Genomic DNA, 22,794 nt, shown 5'->3' with positions numbered 1-22,794 from the left:
TTCTTCATTCCTTGGTCACTGAGGCATTTCCTGCCAGTTCTCTGGACTGCTGGTGTATCTACCCTTGGGTATGAGGAGAAGACTTGTAGGTTCAGTAACAAGACAACGTGACGCTCCTGGAGGTGTGTGGCTTCCACAAGAGCTCAGAGTGGGTACCTACCTCTGGCCCAGCCCTGTGGGCTTAGGGGACAATCCACTGCCTCTGGTGTGAAGGCTGGGTCCAGGAGAGCCTGACCAGGAAGGATGCCTCCTGAATTCTCACCCCAGACCACTACAAGGGCTTCCCAGGACTCCTGCCAGATTTCCAGTTCCCATCTGGGACTCAGATTCAAAGGTGAGGGACACTCTCTTGGGACAACTGAGGAGGCAATCATGGGAGTTGTCTCAGGAATGTCGACTTTTCCCTACTACAGCCCAATGATGGGAGGAGAGGCCAGACAAGTCAGCCTGTCTTCCCGTGATTGGGTGATCCTGTTTCCTTTCTGAGCCACTGGACATTGACTGGTCCTTGCTGCGTGACAGATCAGTTGGGTGCAAGGAAGTAGGGTGGCTACCCCCTGTCCCTCCTCCTCAGTGGGCCTTTCCTCTTGAAAGGGCCCAGAGATGTCACCAGAACCTCCACTCCACGCCCTTCAAATCTCATTAAGACACCTTGCACTTTCAAACAACTTTGCAGTGGGTACCAGCCCACTTCCTCCCTCTGCTGTGTTGGCCAGTGTGGCCATCCATGAGGACAAATCCCAACCCAGTATCCTCAGCCTCCAGCTTGCCCACACCCATCTTGCCATGGCTCCCCGTGCTCCCTTCCTGCTTCTGTGAGGCCACTTCCCTCTCCACCACCTAGCAAATGTCTATATGTGCTCCAAACCCCAGCTCCCAGCTCCCTTTCCCTGGTGAGGCCTGCACCCATTCTCCAAGCAGAAGAGCCACCTCCTCTGCTTGCTTGCCCTGTGCTTTTAAAAGTCTTCCCTGCTGCTGCCTCTTTGGCTTTGCCTCCCTCCTTTCCCATGTGACGGGTGACAGAACATCCTGTGTTCTCAATTATTTTATGCAGAATAGGAAGAGACTCAAGAGGTAGCCTGATGGGTAACAGTGGCCACAGTAGAAAGAAGACCCCTCTCAACCCTACATCTCTCTCTATCAGCCACCTTCCAGCACTAGCCCACCCTGCCCTGCCTTGTTCCCTCGTAACCCAAATTCCCTCCTGCCCCACCTCCATAGGTAATGGAGGCTAATGCAAGTCAACAAAACATAGCACAATAAAAAGCCTCTGGAAAAGCAAGCCCCACCCTGGGTTTCTGTGCCTGTCAGGAAAAAAAGCAGTCTCAAGTGCCCCAGGAAAGCTTTACACAGCCCAGGCCTTGGGATAGGGCTCTTTTTCTTCAGGTCCCTCTTAGGAGTGAGGGTGACCCCGTGTGGTTTGGATGTGAAGTGTCCCCAGAAGGCCGAAGAGTTGAAGTTTAGTGCCCAACTGGTGGATCCAGTCATTGAGAGGTGACTGGACTTGAACCACACCAATGGATTAATCTGTTGCTGGAGCCAATAATTTGGTGGCACTTAGGAGGTGGGAGTCTTGCTCAAAGTAGTTTATTGGGAAAATATCTCGTTCTGCTTCCTGGCCATTAGGGAGTAAGTAGTTTCTTCCATCTCCCATGCTAAGCAATGGATTCAGTTGTCCATGGGATAAAACAATTGAATCTACGAGCCAAAATAAATCTTCCTCCCTTGCTTGGTCAAGTACGTGTTGTATGGACAAAGCACCAGAATCTCACACTGCACCAGCACCCTTTGCTAGGAAGCAGGATAGACTCCCAAGACTCTGCACCAGGCAGTGACAGAGAGGGACTTGGCAGCCAGGCACGAGACCTTCTGACGAGCTGGGGCCCCAGCCTCCGCTACCAGCAAGTGAGTAGTCTAAGAAAGCATACTGCAGACTGCGTGCTCTTTAGTGCCAATCCTGGAACGCTCACTTTTCAGCTCTAACACACCGAGATCTCCAGCCAGAGAGGAGCTTGAGACTTGCTTCTATAATGCAGCAGGTACGGAGAATCAAACAGGTTGGATGGATCCTTCCCGGGAAGGAAGGATCAGTCCTCCTCTGTTTCTCATTTTCTGTTGATAATCTTTGCATGTCATCTGCTCTCATTATTCTGTTCTTAATCTGTACGGAGAAACAAGTCCCATTGGGTCCTTATTACATATCACGAATGGCCCAGATGGGACCTTTCTTCTGAGCTCATCAACCTTTCCCTGTCTGAGAGGTGGTGTTGACACCTGCCTACTGCTGATCCAGAGACCAGGCTCAGCTTTTGCTCAGGGATTCTTGTAAGACAAGAAATGGTGCCATCGCTTTGACATAGTTTGGAGACAGATTCTACTTGTCATATGGAGTCTGGTACTATGGGGGGAGGGCACAGGAAGGTGCGGGGTAGAGAGAGTGGCTTATGGGACTCTGCTGCAGAAGCCCAGGCAATGCTTGCTGGTTTGGCCAAATGAAAATGGTTGGAAGCTGGTCAGCACGCAGGTCTGATTCAAATCAATTTCTTTGTCTGTTGGAGATGCCTGACAGAGAGGCATCCAGTATCTGTTAGCTGTAAGCCTTGCACCCTCACTCTCCCAACTCACAAAGCCTGCTTCCTTTTCCAGTATGAGCTATATGATCAGCTGAGCAGTCAGACTCAAAGCTATCTTGCACTTCAGTTTTGAGAGAAAAAGACATGTTCCAAGAATAAGAAGTCTGGGTGTACAAAGCAATTCGTTGCTACATTAACCATGGCACGCAGTCCTACACAACTTTGGAGACTACGCATAGGGTATGGTGAACCCTATTGCCCCTGGGGCCAAAAGGTCTAACTAGGAAAGCTTGGCTAAGATTGTTCTGCTAATTCCATGCCTCTGGAGGAACATGCTTCCAGTCTCCATGGTAGTCTTGTGGGCTCATGCATTGGTACTGGATGTATTAAAAATTAGGTCTTTTGAGTAAAACAGTGTATGTCCCAGGTTGTCACTACACACTTTCAGAAGTTAGGACAGCAATAGGTTCACATGGGCTCCAGTTTGAAAAGGCACCGAAAGAAGTAAAAGGCCAAGGCAGGAGGGGCTAAAGGGGAAGGCTCTAGTCTTTCCTAATAAACACACACACAGCATGTAGCTTTGCTCAAAACAAAATAAAAAATGGCTGCCCAGTGGCCCTGACCTCAAAGACAACCTCCACAGACCTGAGCCTAGGTGAATCTCTATGTTCTTAAGAGACCATTAAAAACAGTGTGGGGCACCCGCTGTGGTAGACAACCAAGGTTTTAAGTCCAAGGGACTCTGTGGGCTGTGGGTGTGGAGAGTCGATCCAGATCCTCAAGCTACGCTCAGTGCTATCATGGCTCTGAGGATGTGTTAATGTCAGTTCTTAAAAGTAGAGCTCAAGGAGGGTGCCTGAAATAGGGGGGCAGTGACTAATAGTCTGGTGGTACCTTCGTCTGTCCTAACAGGAGGAATATTTTTTTCTTGTCTCAAGTTTATTTGTAAAAACAGCATAGGACACTGGTCATCTGCAAATAGTGTGTAGGTAGTTGTGTCACAGGGGTCCATCTGTCTTCACACTGGCAGGAGCCTTTTCTATGGGGCCTTCACAGGGGCCTGGGCACCCTTGGGAGCCTGGGCTAGAGCTGTGGCCTGGGCCTTAGCTGGAGCTTTGGCCTCTGCCTTGGTTTGAACCTTGGGCTTTGGTTGGCAGAGCCTACGACCCTTGGCCATGTAGCTTCAAATCTTCTTCCCAAGCTTGGATGAGCCATGAAAGCCAGATGGCTGGGTTTGCGGCTGGAGCCCTTTGGCTTCTTGGGCTTGATGGCCTGAGGCTTCACAAGAGCCTTGATGGCCTCTGCTCGTGCACTCACTGCCTTGGCATTGTTGGCCTGCATCTTCTTCAGGCCTTTCTTTTGCGCTTCTTGGCAAAGCACATGTTCCTCAGAAACTTGGGGTCAACCCCCTTAAGAGATTTGTATCTTTGTGACCGGGGTTTCTTGATGCCATTTCTGTGCCATTTGCAGGACTGGCTGTGTGTGGTGTGGTTCTTGAACTTGGCCATGTCTGCATGGTAAGCCGTGGCTCCCGCCAGGAGGAATATTCTTGCCACCATTGTCACCGTCTCACAGATAAAGTGAGATTCTATTTCAAGCTACTCCACAAACCCTGGCTCCTTCACAGCCTTGGTTAGTTTCCTGACTTGCCCCATCACCTTTTGGAGAGCAGAGACAGGGGGTATACCAGAAAATACATCATGACATTTTTCTGTTGGTGTGTCAGGTCAAATCCAGACTCACATCATGGAAGTTTTATAGGAGGCAACTTGGATCTGTGATATAGAAGACTCCACTCCACACATTTGGGACAGTTAAAAAAAAAAAAACTTCGCCAAATTCAACCTGGTTTCAACCAGGGCTATGAGGCCCCCAATCACTCTCATAGAAAAAACTGCTATAGACCTTGTGTCCTTGGACACCTGCTGCCTTTTTTTAGATGTAGATGAGAAATCGTTTCTTGGAGTACAGACAGACTGACATGTCCCTTAAAGATACTCAAACTTATCTCAAGGAAGACACTTAACATGTTCACTAGTGATTCTTGTGCGGTTCCTATACTCCACAGGAAGTAGGTTCAGAAGGAAGGTCTGCATCTCTCAGGAAGGAAAGCCCAAAATATCTCAGGGAGGGGGCAGGGTACAGTGACATCTTCAGGGGTATTTTCTGGAGAGGAAGGAGGCCTCTCAAGAGGGCCTGGGGTAGCCACAGCAGCTACTCTGGAGTTTCTCATATAGAGATTTTCTGAGGACTGGAGACTAGCCCTAGACACCAGTTCTTCTCAGAGGGACCCTCTCTCTGGACAACATATGTCACTCAGCCTTCATTGTGGTAACTATTCGCTTGACACCAGTCTGACCTGCTTCAGCCTGCCCCTTGTTCTCCCAGGGGTAGGTAGATTTGCATCCAGAGAGACCCTGTCTGCCTATGGAAGCTTCCACCTGACAGCTTTTGTCTGCCTCAACTCATAGAGAGTCAAACTGTTCATCAGGATTACCGCAAAAGTCCCCAAAGCCTAGCTATGAACAGGCCCTGAGTTCCAGAAGCACACTTGGGGGACTCAGTATCCCTCATTCAAGAAATCAAAAGTAAGCAACCAAACACCTCATTACTGATGGGTTACCACACCAATTTAAGCAAAACTTCTGGGCATGAGCCAAGCCTGTGCTGAAGCCAGCTCCAGACTGCAGGTTGTTCCTGAGGCCCAGTGAGAACAGTGCCAGGGGACTCATGGGGCTGTCTGTTTCTCTAGGACAGCTAACCTCTCAGCCTACACAGCTCCTGTCTGTCATACTGGGTTGGGGGTTACTGGTGATCTTTCAGATCTGCAGGTGACAGTTGGCTTAGCCACACCCCTTCCAACTGTCATTCTGAGGGGCACTGCAGATCTAAGAGTAGACTACTGGTCCAAACGCCCTGGGGTAACCTAGGTGCGTCTGCAGTGACTGTCTTGTCCTAAAAACATCTTGACAGTGTTCATTCTTTGGCCATCAAGACCTCAAGTCAGACTTGGAGCTCAGTGGAGCAAACTGCAGACATTACAGAGGCTCTAGGGAGGGTCCCAACAAGTTGTTCCCCAGCCCTTCGAAACCATGAAGCAGGCTCTGCCAAGCAGCTGCTCACGGTGTTCAAGCCTCCTAAGGGAGACAAAGTCTCTTCTTGAGACTGTCAAATGGGCAAAGGTTTTACAAAAGGAGCTCCTCCTTAGATCACCAATGGGACTATTCCCAGTAGCCCTTCTTGTTTTTCAGAAGACACAGAGCCCAACTGCCACTAGCTAGGATACATCTTGTCTCTGATTACTCCTCAACTGCCTTCAGTGTCAGAATGGAATTCTCAGGGGTGAGGTTCCCTCCTGACCTCCTGGCAGTGGCTGTTGGGAATTTGTCATTCAAGCTTTCTGGGGCTTCTGGCTGGATTTCTTGGGGCACAATCCCCACTGAGCCTTGGGGATAATAACTCAAAGACAGGTCTGTCTTTGAGGAAGCATTTCCCCGTAATTAAGCCCCAACTGGGGACTAGTCCAGATTTTGTCATCAAGTCTGTTCCCTGCCCAGGAGAACCAAATCCCACAGTGGGGGATTGGTGTTTCCTTCAGAAGCTTCAATATTATATAAGATGGCAGAAGAATCCTGGGTGGATATGCCCACACCCTGAAAGATGAGAAATACCCTTTCCCTCTTCTTCCTTAAACCCCTGTCACACAGCTTCCCTTCTTCTCAGGGTGCCCAAGGCCACCAGGCTCAAGACTTCAGGTGCTGGCAGAGCCCTGGACCAGCTCCTGGCTCTGTTTCCCTTCCAAAACCAGAGGTACGGTTTTACAGAACATCCACTTGCCTTTCAAAAATCAACCAACCGAAAACACTTCACAGCCTTTTGAATTTTAAGTAGCATTTTTGTCGTCATTTTGTTTTTCTGATAACAGTAAAATATGTTCCTTTGCACCCTTCCCCCTTGCTGCCTAGAATTTTTAAAAGAGGATTCAGAAAAGAAAATCTGGAATCACAATACCTTGAGAAAGTGGATCTTAAATTAGAATTCTGGGTCTTTGTCCCCGGGCCAGACAACATCCATGTGGTTAGTGAACATTTTTGGGAGCGGGTTTCTGGCACTGCCCACTGAGCATCTCTTTTTGACCCCTGTGGCTATTAAAGGCCTGAGAAGAATCAGTGAATGGTTATTTCTATTTTTTAACCCTTGGACTAAATTCTTGAAAGTGGGAGTCTAGGACAAACAGGCCATGATGCCTCAGGATAAGGGAGTCTTTAACATCAAATGACCTATGCAGGTGCAGGTGACCAGTGTGGTTCTCAGGGGCTCTTGGTGGGGATTGTCCTCTGCGTTGTCATTGAAGCCATATGTATGTGTGAGTAACAGGTCTTTTCCATGTGTTTCTGTTTCTTTGACTAGCCTCAAGGTCACCTCTGAGCTGCCTTCCAGCACACAGAAGTCTTCCTTCATCTACCGAAGACTGACGGCAGCAGATGTGGAGTGCACAGGCAGAGCACTGATCTGGTGGCCCTCATTAGGAGCACAACACTAACCCAGAACCAGATAATAAAGAGGCAGCTGGAGAGCTCAGGTGGGAGAGGCCACAGCAGAGAGGGATGAAAAGGTGACGAAGGAGTGAAGGGCATGTAGGCAGTCAAGACAGAAACACTCCAGGTAACAAGGTGGGACCCCCGAGCCTTCCCTTCAAAGAACCAAAGAAGACCCTGGCTTCACGGAGATGGGACTGTGGCTGACCACGAGACGCTTGGCAGGGAGCTGCAGCCAACTGAACCAGGCCGCAGGAGCTGTGCAGCTGCTTCAGGGCCTATGGGGCTGACTGAGGACTAGAGGGTGGAGAGAGCCAGCAGATGAGAACCCCTGGACACACTGGAACACAGAAGGATCTGAAAAGCTGATCTCTAGGTTCCTTGGCTAGCCCTGCTAGGTGCGAGCTGACTGGGTTAGGTTGAAGAGGAAAAGCAGTTTGCATGGGAGAAGCTAGCACAAGCAAGGAGTAGGAAGGGAAGTGTGGGCAGAACGTATAGCAGTGTCCCATCTATTCTCTGCAAGCCTTTTGTTATAGACCTATCTGTCATCTGTAGCCACACTTGTCCCCCTTTGCCCTCAGTGGCTCCCTCACTTTGGGTCATTGTCTGACCCTTACTTTGGTTTCTTTGTCTAATGTCCTCCATGCAGCCTTCTCGTCCCCATTTCTCTTGACGTCTACCCCAGACTTGGGGACAGTCACTTAAGAATGGCTTTTGTGGCTTCCGTGGAAAGATTGGAAGGGTCCAGTTTGCAAAGGAGAGGTTCAACATCCATGGAACCTCGCTCTAACTTGATGGGTGGAGCTACTAAGTAAGATCTCTAGGTGAAAGAATCAGGACAGAACAGCCTGAAGTTGCTAAGGCCAGATGTGTCATGGCCATTGTAGGTTGGAAATCCACGGTCAGCTCTGGCTCGGGTAGACAATAACTTAAAGCAGACAGGAGAGGCTCTAGCTGGGGTCATAGCAAGGTCAGACACTTAGGTATCAGGTAGGACCTTGAGGCCCCAGATGGGCAATAGACTTCTCAAAATGGTGTAGTGTTAAGGCCATCAACACTGGGCCATACTTAGCCCCTGGCACTGGACAGGAGAGGGCACAAAAAACAGTGAATGGTCAGAGTGCCACCAGAGGCTCTTCCTTCAGCTAGAAGGCAGGGCCTCATGCTCTTCCCCACCCATAGCCATGTTTGCCCAGCCAATCACACTGTAGCTGTCACTTATAGTCAACTCATTGCTTATAGCATCTGTTCCTTCCTGGTACCATGAGCACCCACAGTGCCAGGCCTGCTGATCATGTAGGTCTGAAGGTAAACAACCTTCTTCTCAGGAGGGGTAGGTGCTCAGAGGTTCCCCCATGCCATAGAATTAATGAGAGAAGCCATGAGGAACCTTAGGACAGAGGTGGTAAAGAAGCCCAGCCAGGGCTGAGCTTGGAAAGAACTGCAGATGGGGCTGGGGCAGAGGAGGGTGTTGAGAACGAGGAGCCTCAGGATGTGAGGGAGTGGGTTGGGTGCTAATAGCTTGAGTAATTCTTGACAGAAGCAAAGGAGGGAATTTTGGCTCCCAGCTTCAGAGGTCTCAATCTGCCATGGTGAGGAAAGCGTGGCAGGGAGGAACATCTTGAGGACAGTCATAGGAGGCCAGGACACTGTAGGATTCTGGCACCCACACACTTTCCTCCTTCCCACCCTTCCTTGCATCTGGGATCCCGGCCTATGGAATGATGCCACTCAACATTTGGGTCAGGTCTTCTCCTTTTGACTGATCTCTTCTGGAATCACCCTCACAGACACACCTAGACATGTGCTTGGTCAATCTCCTGAGTCCTTTAAATCCATTTAAGCTAGCAGTGAAAGTGGGGTAAGGAGCCTGATGCAAAAGCTTTACAATAGAGTTGCAAGATGGAACAATGCTAGGGAGTGGCCCTCAGGATCCTTGGGAGGTTCCCAAACTGAGCAGGGGTGTGGATGGGCAGCAGTGAGGTGAGCTAATGGGGGAAACTGGCTAGCTTGCTGCCTAGGGGTCTGGTCTACGCCCTAACTGGGCAAGGCTGGACAGATGGGACATTTGCTCAGAATTCTGAAATGTCCCAAGCATGGGGTGAATCTGTAGCCAACACCTACAATCAGGTTCTCTGGACTGTGGGCCTCCAGGTGGCCTCGGGGACACATAGGGTCCCCAGATCCCCACACATAAGATACATTTTAACAAGTCTAAGGAGAACCTCTGAAACCTATGTGTGGGTAGGATGGCTGGTCCAAAAGAAGGGCTTGGAGCTGAGTTCTGGGGATGCCAGAAAAAAGGATTGTCAGGGTAGAAGCATCAGAGTGGGATCAGAGTCCCCACCACACCCATGTTAAGTAGCTGTGTTAGAGCTGTCTTGGTCACTGTTCTATTGCTGTGAAGAGACATCACAGTTAAGGCAATTCTTATAAAAGAAAGCATTTGGGGTTGGGGATTTAGCTCAGTGGTAGAGCGCTTGCCTAGGAAGAGCAAGGCCCTGGGTTCGGTCCCCAGCTCCGAAAAAAAGAACCAAAAAAAAAAAAAAAAAGCATTTGACTGAGGGCTAGCTTACAGTTTCAGAAGTTTAGTCGACTATTATCATGGAGGGAAGCAAGGCTGTATGCAGGCAAGCCTTGGAGCCCATGGGAAGTCAAATTCAGACCACCACAGTAGCTGAGCAGGAAAGGCTGGACTATGGCCTTCTGGATAGCACACTGTTGCCTCCAGGACCAATTGTTGTCTCTGGAGTGAATATGGGGGCCATGGAGAGACTTGAATTGATCAAGGGAGGAGGTTGTGAGTCCCTGTGGCCTTCTTCTGTCCCCAAGTAGGTAAGGGATATAGATACCCTGTCCTTGCCAGGTCCTGCCTTTCAAAGAATTACTGGTTCCATTTAGGCTATGCTTGGCGATGGCTCCTGTCGGCTCCACAAAAAGATCCTCTCCCCGTAGAAAGGCCAATCATCCATTGCCCAGACAGGAGCAAGAGCTGGAGCTTAGTAAGTGGGGTTAGGGGGTGGGCACACTGCTGAGGGAGGCCAAGGCCCCTTGGGATGAGCAGGTGGCTGAGAGCAGGTGTTCACATCCGTACAGTGTATGCGTTGAAGATCATTTACTCTCTTCCTGAAGTAGGGCACTGGGCAGAGTCCATTCATTTGATGTCTCCATCCCTAGGGAGGACAGCTGAAATGGTGCTACCATCCCTACATCCAAGCAGTCAGGTGGGGCAGACTAGGTACCATTGCCACCGAGCTGAGTAGGTACCTCTCAGCTTCTCTTGTATCATTCTTACAGCTCTGGGGGGCATAAGGTGTAACCGGTTAAGATACAGCTGTGCTTAATAGGGGTCTCAGTACCTGGCAGGTATATAGGCAAAAGGTGTGTGGGCATGAATGAAGGAATCACTGACTTCCAATGGGTTGTGCATCATCTTGGCTACCAGTTCAAGGTAGGGTGAGTGATGCCCTCAGATGCCAGCAGCAAGATCCTTTCATAATGACACAGGGCCAAGACCAAGGCTCAGGTGAGGACCCCGTATAGCATTTCTGGTACCAGATCCTGTAGGTCATGGTTTGCAAAGATTGAGTCTGACAAGCATTCAGTGATGAGGCAGCCCATGTGTAAAGCAGAGTTAGGTTTTACTTGCACAACCATCATGACCGGCTTTGGATATCATCTTTGTAAAAATGCTAGACAATGCAGAAGTAACATACAGCCATCATGAAACCTTTAGGGTTTCTCTGTTGGTGAGGAAGGGACGGTGTTTGCAAAAATACCTGGCATAAGCAAAGGAGGAACTATGTGTCTGGGCTCATTGAGAGTATTTGGTGCATAGTGGGGCTACTTTTGTAGCCATGGCCTATGCTAAGCAGAACAGCATGGTGGAAGGTCTGGATGGGCAAAGCTTCTTACCACATGGTGGCCAGGAAGCAGGGACTGGGAAGAAGCCACCCTTCCAGGGGCATTCCAGTGACCTACTTATTGTATCCAGACCTCATTTCCCCACAACGCCAACACTGACACCAACAGCAACAGATAAGGCCACTGAATGAAACCAAGCCCTCATGACCGCATGAGAGCCATCTGTGTGGACCAAGTCTTCAGCCCATGAGTCTTGCGGGAGTTGGGGGTATATGGAAGCCATAATGGTGTGGCTCTAGACATGCCTTCCTGATTGCACTTGGAATAGCTACTGAGGGGGTTTTCAGAGAAAGACTCACTTCCCAGCCACATGTCTGTAGGATGCAACTGGCTTCCCTCAGACATTCTTGTCTTTGTCTCACAAGGAGATAGAAAATTACAGCTCCAGGAGTCACCTTCCCACCCCATTGATAATGAACGTGGCTCTTTGGGATGTGTTTATGGCAGTGGAATCTCTGACTGGATGGCAAGGGAGAGGCCTTCGTGTGTCCACATAGCTCCTACCATAGATACAGCCAACTCCTTTCCAGCTCTTTCTCTGCAGAGGGTGGCCAGGCCCCAGGAAGTCTTCTCTTTAGAGTTCTGTTTAGGCTTGTAGATGGCAACCCCGTTGGTTGGATGTCTACTTCCAGGGCTGTAATTGAAACAAGGGAGGAGCTAGCTGTTTCCCTACTGAGACTAGGCAGGAACTGTGTCAGTGTCACTCCAAATGACCTGTAGCTGGGGCCACATTCCTGGCCTCCTGTGGAGTCTCTGCTGCCACGACAACCGGATAAACCCTGATCCGATGCTGAGCTGGCCACCAGGCCTCCTTGATGCATCTGTGTTGATGGAAGCGAGTCTACCTCCAGTGTCTGTCCTTTCAGTGTGCCAAGCAGGGACCTGACAGGGCAGGTTCTAGGTGGGTCCTCCTCTGCACCCAGCTCAGGAAGGTTGGTCCTTAGGTCCTGAGGGGACTGGTGGGTGTGGCTTGTACTCCCCTTTTGCTTCTGGAATCTCTACAGATAACTTGGATGTGGGGATCTTGGGAGAGTACTTGAATGTCAACCCACCCTGGGAGGACATGGTGGTTAATAAGATCAAGAACATGCTGGTCACGGAGCAGGGCCTAGTGCTGGACACCATCTGTCTCTTCCTAGAGAAGCACAGCCAGGTAGGTTCAGAGAGACTGATACTCCCCACTGGCTGGGAAATTCATGGGGCCTGGGAGGAAGCCAATGAACCTTGTGTAACCTGTCCCAAGCCACCATGTTGAATGCAAGTACCACTCCTGGACTCCCAGAGGTCTTGGCCATCCCTGAAACTCCTAACCCTCTATGGGAAGGTGTTGGAGGGATTCAGGGGCTTTGTGTGGGTGTCTTACTTCCCACCTACTGGTAGAAAGGCACAGAGTCTACCCAGGGGCTCCTGTTAGGGTTGGCCATTTCCAGTTTCATGGCCGCTCTGAGAGCCTTCATGGCAGGGTGCAGCAGGACTGCCTATATGGGACTTTCCTGTCCTCTTAATGCCAGCTTGAAGGCCAGAGACAATACCAGGAATGTTTGAAGACTTGAGATATATGGCGTGTGACTATCAAATTAATTTTTATGACCAATCTCCCTCAGCTGTGGTCCACTTCCTCTGGGCCAATCGGAATGGGACATTCTTTTGAGGATTACAGCAGGCCTGTGTGCTTACAGAGGGAAGCTAGAGAGGCTACCAAAGCAGTCCCAGCTGGGCATGGGACTGAGAGCCTAAGCTCAGGTGGGAGGGGAAACCAGTCAGAACAGAATGGGCAAATACCCAGTAGGGTCAATCAGCACAGAGGCACAATAACCAGGGACATGCCCAGATGCCAACAGGACTTTCTACGGCTGCTAAGAATGTCAGTCTCTGTTTAAGGCTCTCAGGGCACTACTGCAGAGGTAGGCATGGCCAGATTTACCTAGGATTGAGGCTCTGGTTCCCAGAGGGACTTTAACTTTGGCTTTTCCTCACCTATTTGAGAGCAGGCTGTCCTTCATCCACTCAGAATCCTGGTAGGGCTATATCCTGCTGGCTCTAGACTCCCTATTACCCTGGGAGTTGCGTAAGGGTTGGCAGGGCCTGAGTTCGAGTTTCCCCACAGTTCTGGGAAAAGCAGGAAGTGTCATTCCGGGATGCCTCTGTGCAAAAGCTCCTAGAGTTTCTCAGCCTGGACCCCAGGAAGGCTACTGATAAGGTCAGTGACCCGTAGGCAAATTGCAGCTGTTTCAGCCTTGTGGAGATGCTTCAGGAAGGTGACCTTCCATGCTTTGTCTCACACAGCAGGAGGAGAAAGGACTCCCTCTTGGAGGAGGGTGGGGTGGAGTGAATAGCTCTGCCCACACAGCCCTGCTGTGCTCAGACGGGTGGGTTTCTTAGTAGTATTAGCCTGCACTCCACCCTGCCCTGCCACAGGCTTTCTTCTTCCACCTCTACGGCATGATCCTCCGTGAGTGCCCCGGCGTGGAGCAGGTGCAGTCCCACCTGGCCAGCCTCCTGGATCTGTCCCATCAGCATGCCAGACAGCGGGAGGTGGGTCAGGACCCCCCACCCCAGAATATTGTCTTGTGTCTCCCTACTAGCTCCCATCCCTCATGCCCCATTCAACATCACTGTGGTATTGTGTGACTCTCACCCTGGGAGGCAGCCCTGGTGGAAGAACAGCCCTGAGCTGGAGGAGGACCTGTGCTGTCACCTGCCGGCTACCTCACAGGCTCCTCTGGTACACAGGGCATTGCACTGGCTGTGGGCCTGGCCTCCACCAAGCACTTGGAGGAGGTGTGGGCCCTGTTGGAGCATCTGGGCCGTACCAAGTTTCTGCGTTCAGCTGTTATGTCTGAAGACAGCCAGGTAGGGAGATCCCAAGTACTGGAGCATGTTGAACAGGGCAACACTAGACAAAGAGGGTGCCAGCCTACACACTGGTGACACTAGGGCTCTGGCCTGGCCAACTTCCCTTAGGGGTAAGTGTGGGGGACAGAGGAGGGTGAAGGTTCTTCTTTGTGTCTGTGCTTCATAGGAATCTCCCTTCCCAAGACCTTAGGAATGAACACTATTGAGCTAAGGATTTTGAACCAAGGAGCATCCCAAGTCTTTGAGAACTATGCCATGCTTAGGCCTCAAGTTCTCAGATGTGCCCTGGACCTAGTAGATACACGGAGAAGCTCCACTTTCCTGGCCAGTTCCAACCTCTGGAACTGTGCTGGGAAGAGTCTACAAAGGAATCCCAAAGGAGGAGGCTTGCCTGGGGAACCAGCTAGAGCAACTTCCTAGATAAGAGGACTAGTGTCAGCCCTAAGACTGGGCCTGTGGAGGAGGGAGACTGATGGCCACCACCCTAAGTCACTACAGAGGCTTCAACTTTCTCCTTGGCAGGAGGGAGGTGGGGGCCGGGAGGACTGAGAGCTTGGCACCCTTCAGCATAGCTGTCACCCACCCACAGGCAGAGAGCAGCCTTCGATGGAAATGGGTCAGCAGCACCTCCCTACTGTGCTATGGGCAGATAGCCAAGCATACCAAGGAGCAGATCCTGCCCTGGGTGGACAACATCGCCTCGAGGATGGTGTACTACTTCTCCTGTGGCCCATGTGTGAGGCCTGCCCCACCTCTTATAGAAAGGCAGGGTGGGTGGGCAGAGCACCTGGGTTAACTCACAGAAGCAGTACTTGAGCATAGCATGCTTGGTGTCTTAGGAACAGAGCCCACTCAGGGTCTGCTCTTTGTACTCCGTGCCCCAGTGCTCTGGCTGCAGGTGGTTACGATAAAGCTGTGCCTTTCCAGAGTAGTGAGGCTGATCCAGGGAGAAGGGAAGCCTGTATTTAGCTTCCTCAATTGGCAGAGAACTTGTATGTGTGAATAAGGTTGCTGTGTATATGTGATAGCTCTGTGTCCTGTGTATGAAGGGTATTGTGTATGCTTGTGTGTGTGTGTGTGTGTGTGTGTGTGTGTGTGTGTGTGTGTGTGTGCGAGGTATATACCTTCCTGGTCCTCTTATAAGGGGGCTGGTGGGTTGTGTGACAGGGTTTTAGGGAAGTGTCCCCTGACTGGGCCTTTGGCTCATCTGTGGGGGGACAGGATGAGATCCTGAAGTCAAGCTTCCTCTCTGCGGCCATCCTGCTCACCAGATCGCTCCAGGCAGAGTACGGCTCCCAGAGGTACAAGTTCACTCAGATACCAGAGCTCATCCTGTGCCTCTTGGTGAGTGACGCTGGACTCCACATTGGCTGCTCCCAAGGACCAGAGTAACCAAGCCAGAGGCAGCTGTCACACTTGCTCTTCCTCTGCCCTCCAGAACATCCTCCAGAAGGAGCCCAACTCCCTGACTACTTTCTTACGGCAGAAGGTCATACTGGTCATCGTAGGCCTGAGGTAACTCACTGTCCCAGGGCATGGGAAGGAAGACAGGCAAAGTCCTGAGTTTGTGGTAGAGTCAGTGTGTGAGGGGCTGGGGCCTAAGGGGGCACCAGTGTACTGGATGTGCTGAGGCCTTGTGTATTCTGCCCGAGAGAATAAGTTTGCCTTGCTAAGGTAAGTTAATGCTGGCAAAAACTAAGCACCAGCCATAGTCACACACTAAACATAGTCCTGAGCACAGACTAGGCCCTAACCCATGTTATACACAAAGCTTAGCTTTTCATCCTTGGGCCTGATCTCACTGCTGTCTATGTTTGGACATATGCTGACCTATCCATAGCTTTGATTCTGACTCCAGAATGTGTGTAGGTTTCCCCCCAAGCAAGTGTCAATGAATCTGAACAGCTCACCACAATCCCCGTTGTGGTGACCCTCGCCAATGCCCTGAGCCAAGACAGTGCCTATTTTCATATTCTAACTGTGTTGACATGTTTTTGCTGGGGACCCTTTGGGCCAGCATCGCACCCCAGCCTGTCACTGTTCACTTGCAGTAACCTGCGGCCCAGATTCAAACCGCTGCTCAAGTCCCAGGTCCTGAAGACTTGTCTGCAGAGCGTGTACATGCTTCCTCCAAGCAAAGACCTAAAAGAAGATTTACTTTCAGTGGAACAAGCCCCAAATACTACGGTGATGCCCTGGGCTGAGCATGTCTCCCTCCCAGAGGTGTGGGTGGGTTCCTGGGGCTAGGCCAGGACTTAGCCTTGTCTGATGCCTGGCAGGAAGAGGAGCTCTGTCTGGGTGTAGATCTGTCTCACCTGGAACACAGGCTCCTCAATCTGCTCAAACAGACCCTGGTCTCAGTGCTGTGCTGGCACTATGTACAGCCTTCCTGTACTTTGTACTCTAGTGACTTGAAGAGCTGACAACCTTCAAACTGAGGTGACACATCCTGGTCCTTAGCTGGTCAGGCCTATCCTGCTGTCTCAGGCTGTCTCCAGGGGGGTTGAAGCAGGAATAGGGCTGGCTGTCACTCCTGTGCCTCTGACCACTCTTGCAGACATTTAACATACAGCTAGGCTATGCCCCATTCCCAGCCATACCCAAGGTGGACCAGGTCAACTCTGTCCACAGGGAGTCAGGGGAGGATACAATGTTCAGGGAGGACGCCTGCTGTGGAAAAAGTCCATCTGACTTCTGAGGGTGACTAAGCTTTGCTCAACAGAATAAGCAAATAAAGAAACAAAGCCTCTGAAGCCAGTTTGTTTCCTGGCCCTAGAATAGGACCAGGTTAGCCAGAGAGGCCATGTGGTCACAGGTAGTTGAACCGTGGTCTCGGACTAGGCACCCAGAACTCACGTGAAACATTGCTGTGTGGATGGTCTCAAGGTCATACTAGGTGAGCTCAGGGAACTGAGAAAGATGGATGAGTCTCAAGGGAAGTTCACCTCCATGTGGTCACAAGGGAAGTGGCAGCCATTCCTGTGTGGAGTTCAACTGGGACCATGTGCTACCTCACCGGCTGATTCCTGGCAGTAAATCATAGCTTTTGTTAGCTTCATTTTGGCCACTGGGATGAGCACCTTGTCGTGTGCTCAACCTTGGTGGAATGTCTAGTTAGCTCTCCCTACTATCTTTGGAATGGGCTCCTAGGTAGGTTTTTTAAAACTAGCTTTTATTTGCATTCATGCTTTGTGTGTCTGTTTGTCTGTACTGTGGTGCACATGTGGAGATCAGAGGAGAACTTGAGGAAATGGTTTCTCTCCTTATGGGTCCTAGGGATTTAACTCAGGTCTCCACGTTTAACAGCAAGGATCTCTATCCCCATGATGCATCTTGCCAGTGTCCCCCCACCCCATGCAGTTTTTTTTTTTTTTTTCGGAGCTGGGGACCGAACCCAGGGCCTTGCGCTTCCTAGGCAAGCGCTCTACCGCTGAGCTAAATCCCCAACCCCCTTCCCCCCCATGCAGTTTTTAAAGTTTCACTTGCACTCTATCTATAAGCCTGTAGTTGGCATTTGAAAATCTTCTCTCCAAGTCCAGGCTCTCTTATATTCTCTGGGTTGTGACTTCTGAAGAGAAGTTGCTGCTGGTTAGAAAAAGTCTGCTGGTTTTTCTTTTATGGTCTATGCTTGCGTGTGATGCCTAGGAAGTTTGCTTACCACAGGGTCACAAAGACTGCTTGGGTTTTCTGTTAGAAGTTCTGTAGTTTGAGGTTTCAGCTGAATTTTTGTGGGGACAGATGAAAGGAAGCACCGTGGCTTTACGCTGAATGCTGCAGCCCACCTCTCTGTCAGCGGCAAACATTCCTCATGAGCCTACTCCTGGTCTCTGGTTCCTGGTCTCTGGTTCCTGGTTTCTGATTGATTCCTGGTCTCTGATTCCTGGTCTCTGATTGATTCCTGGTCTCTGGTTCCTGGTCTCTGATTCCTGGTCTCTGATTGGTTCCTGGTCTCTGATTGGTTCCTGGTCTCTGGTTCCTGGTCTCTGGTTCCTGGTCTCTGATTGATTCCTGGTCTCTGGTTCGTGGTCTCTGGTTCCTGGTCTCTGATTGCTTCCTGGTCTCTGATTCCTGGTCTCTGATTGGTTCCTGGTCTCTGATTCCTGGTCTCTGGTTCCTGGTCTCTGGTTCCTGGTCTCTGGTTCCTGGTCTCTGGTTCCTGGTCTCTGATTGATTCCTGGTCTCTGATTTCTGGTCTCTGATTCCTGGTCTCAGCTGGCGGTGCAGTTTTGGAGTCTGGGGCCTAGATGGAGGAAATGGATCACCAGGATGAGCCTGGTCCTGCTTCCAGCCTGACCTTGCTCTTTTCTCTGAGTCATGTGAGAAAGTGTACTGCAAGCTCCAGTCCAAGTAGCTTGCTAGGGTCACCATGTCTTCCCACCATGCCTTGCCACCATGATACAATGTAGTGGGTCGAGCTGTGAGTCAAAACAAATCTTGAAGTTGCCTCAGTCAGGTATTTGGGCACAACAATGAAGAGACATTGTTGTTGATCTTGAGAGAGACATGGGGACACATACTCAGGGAAAGCCAGGATTCTTGACTTTGCACAGAAAGGAATTTCAAGACCATCCAATTTGAAGCAGAGTTGTGTATTGTTAGGAAGAGAGCTTAGCATAGACTTAGCATGGGGTTGGTAGAAATAGAGGCACCCAAAGAGGCAGAAGATACCCAAGTGTGAAAACGTCAGGACTAAATCATCTATGGGCACATAAATAACATCAGTAGCTCTTAAGTTCCAGTCCAACTGATTACTAAAAACCTTCTTTTAGGTAAATGAGATTCTTAGATGCTTCCAGAAGTGGGTGGGTCCAGAAGTGGGTGCAGTCTGATAGGGTAAGATCATGGGTTGCTAGGGTTATATGAAGAGGCTAAGCTGTGTCTTTGACTGGAAATGGGCACTCTTATCCTGCCTGTGAGATTTCTAGAAAATTGTAAGTTTACAATTCAGGGAAGGTGCAAGGCCATCCTCAGATTCGCTCAGCTTTAAAGCATGTTCGTGGCTGTTTTAACTGTTTTTAGACAGGTTTCTCCTGTGTAGCCCTGGCTGTCCTGGAACTTATCGTGTTGTATTCCTATTTCAAACATCTCTACATAAGAGTATGGCCACCGTGTCAGGAGCCTTCAGAGTGGATGGCTTCACCATGCTGGAATCCTTGACTGCTCAGTGACTTGCTTGGGCCTCTGGATCTCTGTGTGTTTTTACTTTTCTGGATTTATTTCTATTTTGGAACCTTCCTTCACTTTGAGAGAAGATTATCATCTAAAATAATCTTTTCATCTAGAATTATTTTCTTTCTTTTTTAATCCTTATTAGAGATGGGGAGGGGGAAAACTGGGCCTTTAATTCCAGTACTTTGGAAGCAGAGGCAGGACAACCTGATCTACAGACCAAGATTCAGAACAGCTAGGGCTACACAAAGACACCCTGTTTCAAAACAAAACAGAAATAACAACAACAACAACAACAACAACAAAAACCCAAGCAAACAAAAACTTATTAACCAACTAACTAAGATGTTTTATTTGTATCTGCTAAGTTTTCAATGGCTGAGACATTAGCCAAAAATCCTCCTTGGGAAAACAGCAGGAAAGAGAGCAGAACAGCAGGCATCAGGAGAGGAGGATAGAGGAGAAGGGTGAGCAGAGCTGGGGAGGACATACCTGAGGGACCTGTATGTTCACCCCACACCTCCTCTTAGAACAAAACCTGTCAGGAAGCAAGTCTCACCATTCCAGCCACTACCAATGGTATGATCTGGCCTCACCTGCCAGAGTTAGGCCCAGGCCTCATGGAGGAGCTGGAGAGACCACGAGGTGGCCTGGCAATGTGAGGCTAGCTGACCCTGTCCTTTGCCAGCTTCTGTACAAGAAGACTGTACGTGCCCTCGACCTACTTCTCCAGAACTTCATCTCTGAGAACCCAAGCATGGATGAGGTCTGCTTCCTTCTGCAGGTGAGGCCTGTGAACCATCTTGGGCTACTACAGAGTGGGCAGGTGGGTGGCTGGTGCATGTGTGCATGCGTGCGTGCGTGCGTGCGTGTGTGTGTGCGTGCATGTGTGTGTGTGTGGTATGAAGAGACAAATAGATCAAGGTAGGCAGACATGAGACAAAGGTAAGGATGGGACAGGTAGAGACATAGTAGAAATATAGCAGAAGGGAAAAAGACAGATAAAAGAGCAGACAGATACATAGACAGGTGGACAGAGATGGGGGGCTGGGTATCACTACCAATTTACCAGCTGCGAGCAAGGTCACAATACTTCTCCCTGGTACCCTTTGTGGCCTTCCTGTTGCCTGTATGTGCGCCCAAGTGTCTTATGTAGGATTTTATTGCACCTACTCCAACAAGGCCACATCTCCACTCCCTAGTGCCACTCCCTAGGCCAAGCATATACAAACTACCACACTGGAGGAATCTAGAGCCCATCCAGGACTCCAGGACCTCTAAGGTAGCTGTGTATCAACCCACACCCAGGCCTAGATCCCCAGAGCTCAAAGCTCAGGAGACTTCCCAATGTCTGAACCTTTGAGATCCAAACCTGGCACAAGACCAGGAACAACATGGACGCTTTGTGGCCCTCTGTGTTCTTTCTGTGTGATGTCTGCTTGTGACCTTGCCATGTCCTCGATGATAAATGGGCAAACATACCCAAGTGTTCCCAAGTTGTGTGCATTGCTCCAGGAAATTGAATGACACTAAAGGAGGAGTGACAGGGCCCCCATGGGTGTGGTAGAACACAGGTCTCTGTTGTAACCTGGTCCCCACCATGAGGCACTTCAAGGCTACAAGCCTAAGCCAGACACAGTGTTGGGAGAAAGGCAGAAAACTTCATGGTTGGATACTGGTGGCTGTGGTGTGTGTGTGTGTGTGTGTGTGTGTGTGTAGTACTAAGTAGAGATTGAACCCAAACCCTTGTACATGGATCTTGAACATGCTAAGTTAAGTGCTCTAACACTGAGCTATACCCCAAGCCCTCCTGTGACAGCCTTTATGAGAGGTGGAGGGTGATGGGAAGAAATAGGAACATATGTGTTTCCTGTTTTTTTGATGTGGTGTCCTTAGGACTGTAACCAAGGCCATCACCACTCTGAAAGTCCTCCAGAGCCATGCACCAATATAACCAAAGATCTCTGTAGTCAGTCATCTTTGAATATTTTGGTACAGAAATGAAAGGTGACCTAATATAATTTATAGCAGGCTGGACTGAAGCATGAGCCACAGTTGGGGCTTGAGACTGCCTCCAGAGATAGGGAGGTCTTGGGGACAGAGCTCTTAACCTGTGGGACCTAACATGGCCTGAAGGTTGATAATATTGAAGTTTAATTGAGTTGAAGGAGGCTTGTGTCTACCATAGAATTTTTTTTGGCTGGTGTTAGCAGAATCGTATTGGCTATGAACAAACACGAAGGTTTCTTGGGTTTTCCCTATATCTAAGATGGCCCAATGCTATAAGGCACCCCAGGCCATGATGAACAGGCAAGGAGGCCAGTGCTCTGGCTGGGTAGCTGTTACCCTTCCCTTCCAGTCCTACTTGGAGCTTATCTAGAGCTGGCTGCAATGGGGTCTGTGGGCCCAGGTTCTTATGCTCTGCTCTACTTATCCCAGCACATAGAGCACTGGCTGAAATCTGACAAGATCCATGAGCGCAGCCGGGCGGTCCAGTCCACCTACCTGCTTCTGCAATATGTGGTGGATTCTTTGAAGCTTGCTGTGAGTTCCCTATATCTCAAACCCACGGGCAACACCTGACGGGGGAATGGAGGTCAGTATCCATGATCCAGAATCATGGAGGGGCATGATTTTGCCACAGGCACTCTTGGAGTATTCAGTCTGTGGCTGTGGTTATAGCTCAATAGGGTGGCCTGAGGACATCCCAAAGCCAAGAACAGGGACCCAACAGAGGGCAGAGTCTGGAAGAGTGAGAGGGTAGGGGGTCTGGTCAGGAAAGCTGCAGTGCGGAGGACCCATGTCTCAAACGGCCCTGGAAACAGCTAATCTGAGAGCTGGGAATGGAGAAGTTGAGAGAGAGAGAGAGAGAGAGAGAGAGAGAGAGAGAGAGAGAGAGAGAGAGAGAGAGAGAGCCTGTCACTGTGCCCTCATGCTCCAGCTGCTTCACATGGAGACATCTGGCTTAGATGGGAAAGACTGAGACAAGCCAAGTTCCCTAGGGCAGTGGACGTCAGCTACCACCCTACCCCACAGGAAGACATAACAGGGCTTCTTACGGGCCAGGTGTGGTTAGCTCATCACTCAGAAGACGGACCAGAGGATTGTATGAGACTAGCATGAGCTATATAGTAAAATCCTGTCAGGAAGGAAGGGGAGAGGAAGAGGGGAAAAGGGGGAAATAAAGAAGAGGATAGAATGACTAAATTCAAGCTGACAACTTCCAGATCTCTAGAAGTCAGGCCCTCCTCATAAAGGAAGAGCAGGCAGATTGGCTGTGCAGCATGCAGCTACCAATGAGATAGAACAAGCTGGCATGAAGTATCTCAGTTAGCTGAGCACTTACTTAGGACGCACCAAGTCCTACGCTGGAGCCCCAACACCACGTGACTCAGGTGTAATGGTGAATTCTTGCCATTGCAGAACTCAGAAGGTGGAGGCAGGAAGATCAGAGGTTCAAGGTTATTCTTGGCTACAAATTGGGTTTGAGGACTGAACTATAGGAGACCCCATCTCAAAACCAAAATTGATCAAATCGATTTCATCAAATGAGAACTATTGTGCACCCAGCAGTCACAAGACACAGATGGGCAAGAAGTGTGCAATGTGTGTATCTCACAAAAGGTGATCAACTATAACTCAGTAAAAAAACAAAAATAAAAAAAAACGGAAACTAGCCAGCCCTTAAAATGGGCAGCAGATAAAAAGGGACATTGCAGAACCCCTGAAAATGA

At 50.0% G+C, this 22,794-nt stretch overlaps 1 protein-coding gene, 1 long non-coding RNA gene and 1 pseudogene across 31 annotated transcripts in view; 1 reads left to right on the top strand and 2 right to left on the bottom strand.

Moving 5' to 3' along the window:
• Nucleotides 1-3,554: 3,554 nt before the first annotated feature.
• LOC148004844 (large ribosomal subunit protein eL29 pseudogene) lies at nt 3,555-4,201 on the bottom strand (annotated as a pseudogene).
• A 1,193-nt stretch (nt 4,202-5,394) lies between these two features.
• Nucleotides 5,395-22,794, top strand: part of Mroh4 (maestro heat-like repeat family member 4) — a 32,110-nt gene continuing 14,710 nt past the window's right edge. For 6 of the 25 annotated variants that reach the window (XM_087559534.1, XM_087559533.1, XM_087559530.1 and 3 more), the window contains exons 1-14: nt 5,914-6,043; nt 6,297-6,383; nt 6,984-7,238; nt 10,013-10,113; nt 12,040-12,188; nt 13,143-13,235; nt 13,454-13,570; nt 13,769-13,888; nt 14,481-14,627; nt 15,113-15,235; nt 15,330-15,406; nt 15,943-16,078; nt 19,749-19,844; nt 21,500-21,604. In XM_087559534.1, the coding sequence (XP_087415660.1) occupies nt 10,026-10,113; nt 12,040-12,188; nt 13,143-13,235; nt 13,454-13,570; nt 13,769-13,888; nt 14,481-14,627; nt 15,113-15,235; nt 15,330-15,406; nt 15,943-16,078; nt 19,749-19,844; nt 21,500-21,604 (1,251 nt within the window). In that variant the 5' untranslated portion in view covers nt 5,914-6,043; nt 6,297-6,383; nt 6,984-7,238; nt 10,013-10,025. Of the gene's footprint in view, nt 6,044-6,296; nt 6,384-6,983; nt 7,239-7,336; nt 7,510-10,012; nt 10,114-12,039; nt 12,189-13,142; nt 13,236-13,453; nt 13,571-13,768; nt 13,889-14,480; nt 14,628-15,112; nt 15,236-15,329; nt 15,407-15,942; nt 16,079-19,748; nt 19,845-21,499; nt 21,605-22,794 lie in introns of all 25 variants that reach the window. The other 19 variants (XM_087559531.1, XM_087559526.1, XM_087559520.1 and 16 more) reach the window with 9 other exon arrangements.
• The window catches only part of LOC102550355 (uncharacterized), a 32,348-nt gene continuing 26,606 nt past the window's right edge, over nt 17,053-22,794 (bottom strand). For all 6 annotated transcript variants that reach the window (XR_015624842.1, XR_015624838.1, XR_015624841.1 and 3 more), the window contains one exon: nt 17,053-18,131. This is a non-coding gene — a long non-coding RNA (uncharacterized LOC102550355). The remainder of the gene's footprint in view (nt 18,132-22,794) is intronic.

This window comes from Rattus norvegicus, chromosome 7, assembly GCF_021556685.1.
Source record: "Rattus norvegicus strain SHRSP/BbbUtx chromosome 7, alternate assembly SHRSP_T2T, whole genome shotgun sequence".
Taxonomy (NCBI): domain Eukaryota; kingdom Metazoa; phylum Chordata; class Mammalia; order Rodentia; family Muridae; genus Rattus; species Rattus norvegicus.
Note: the sequence above shows the minus strand (reverse complement) of the source record. Positions and strands in the feature narration are given on the sequence as shown.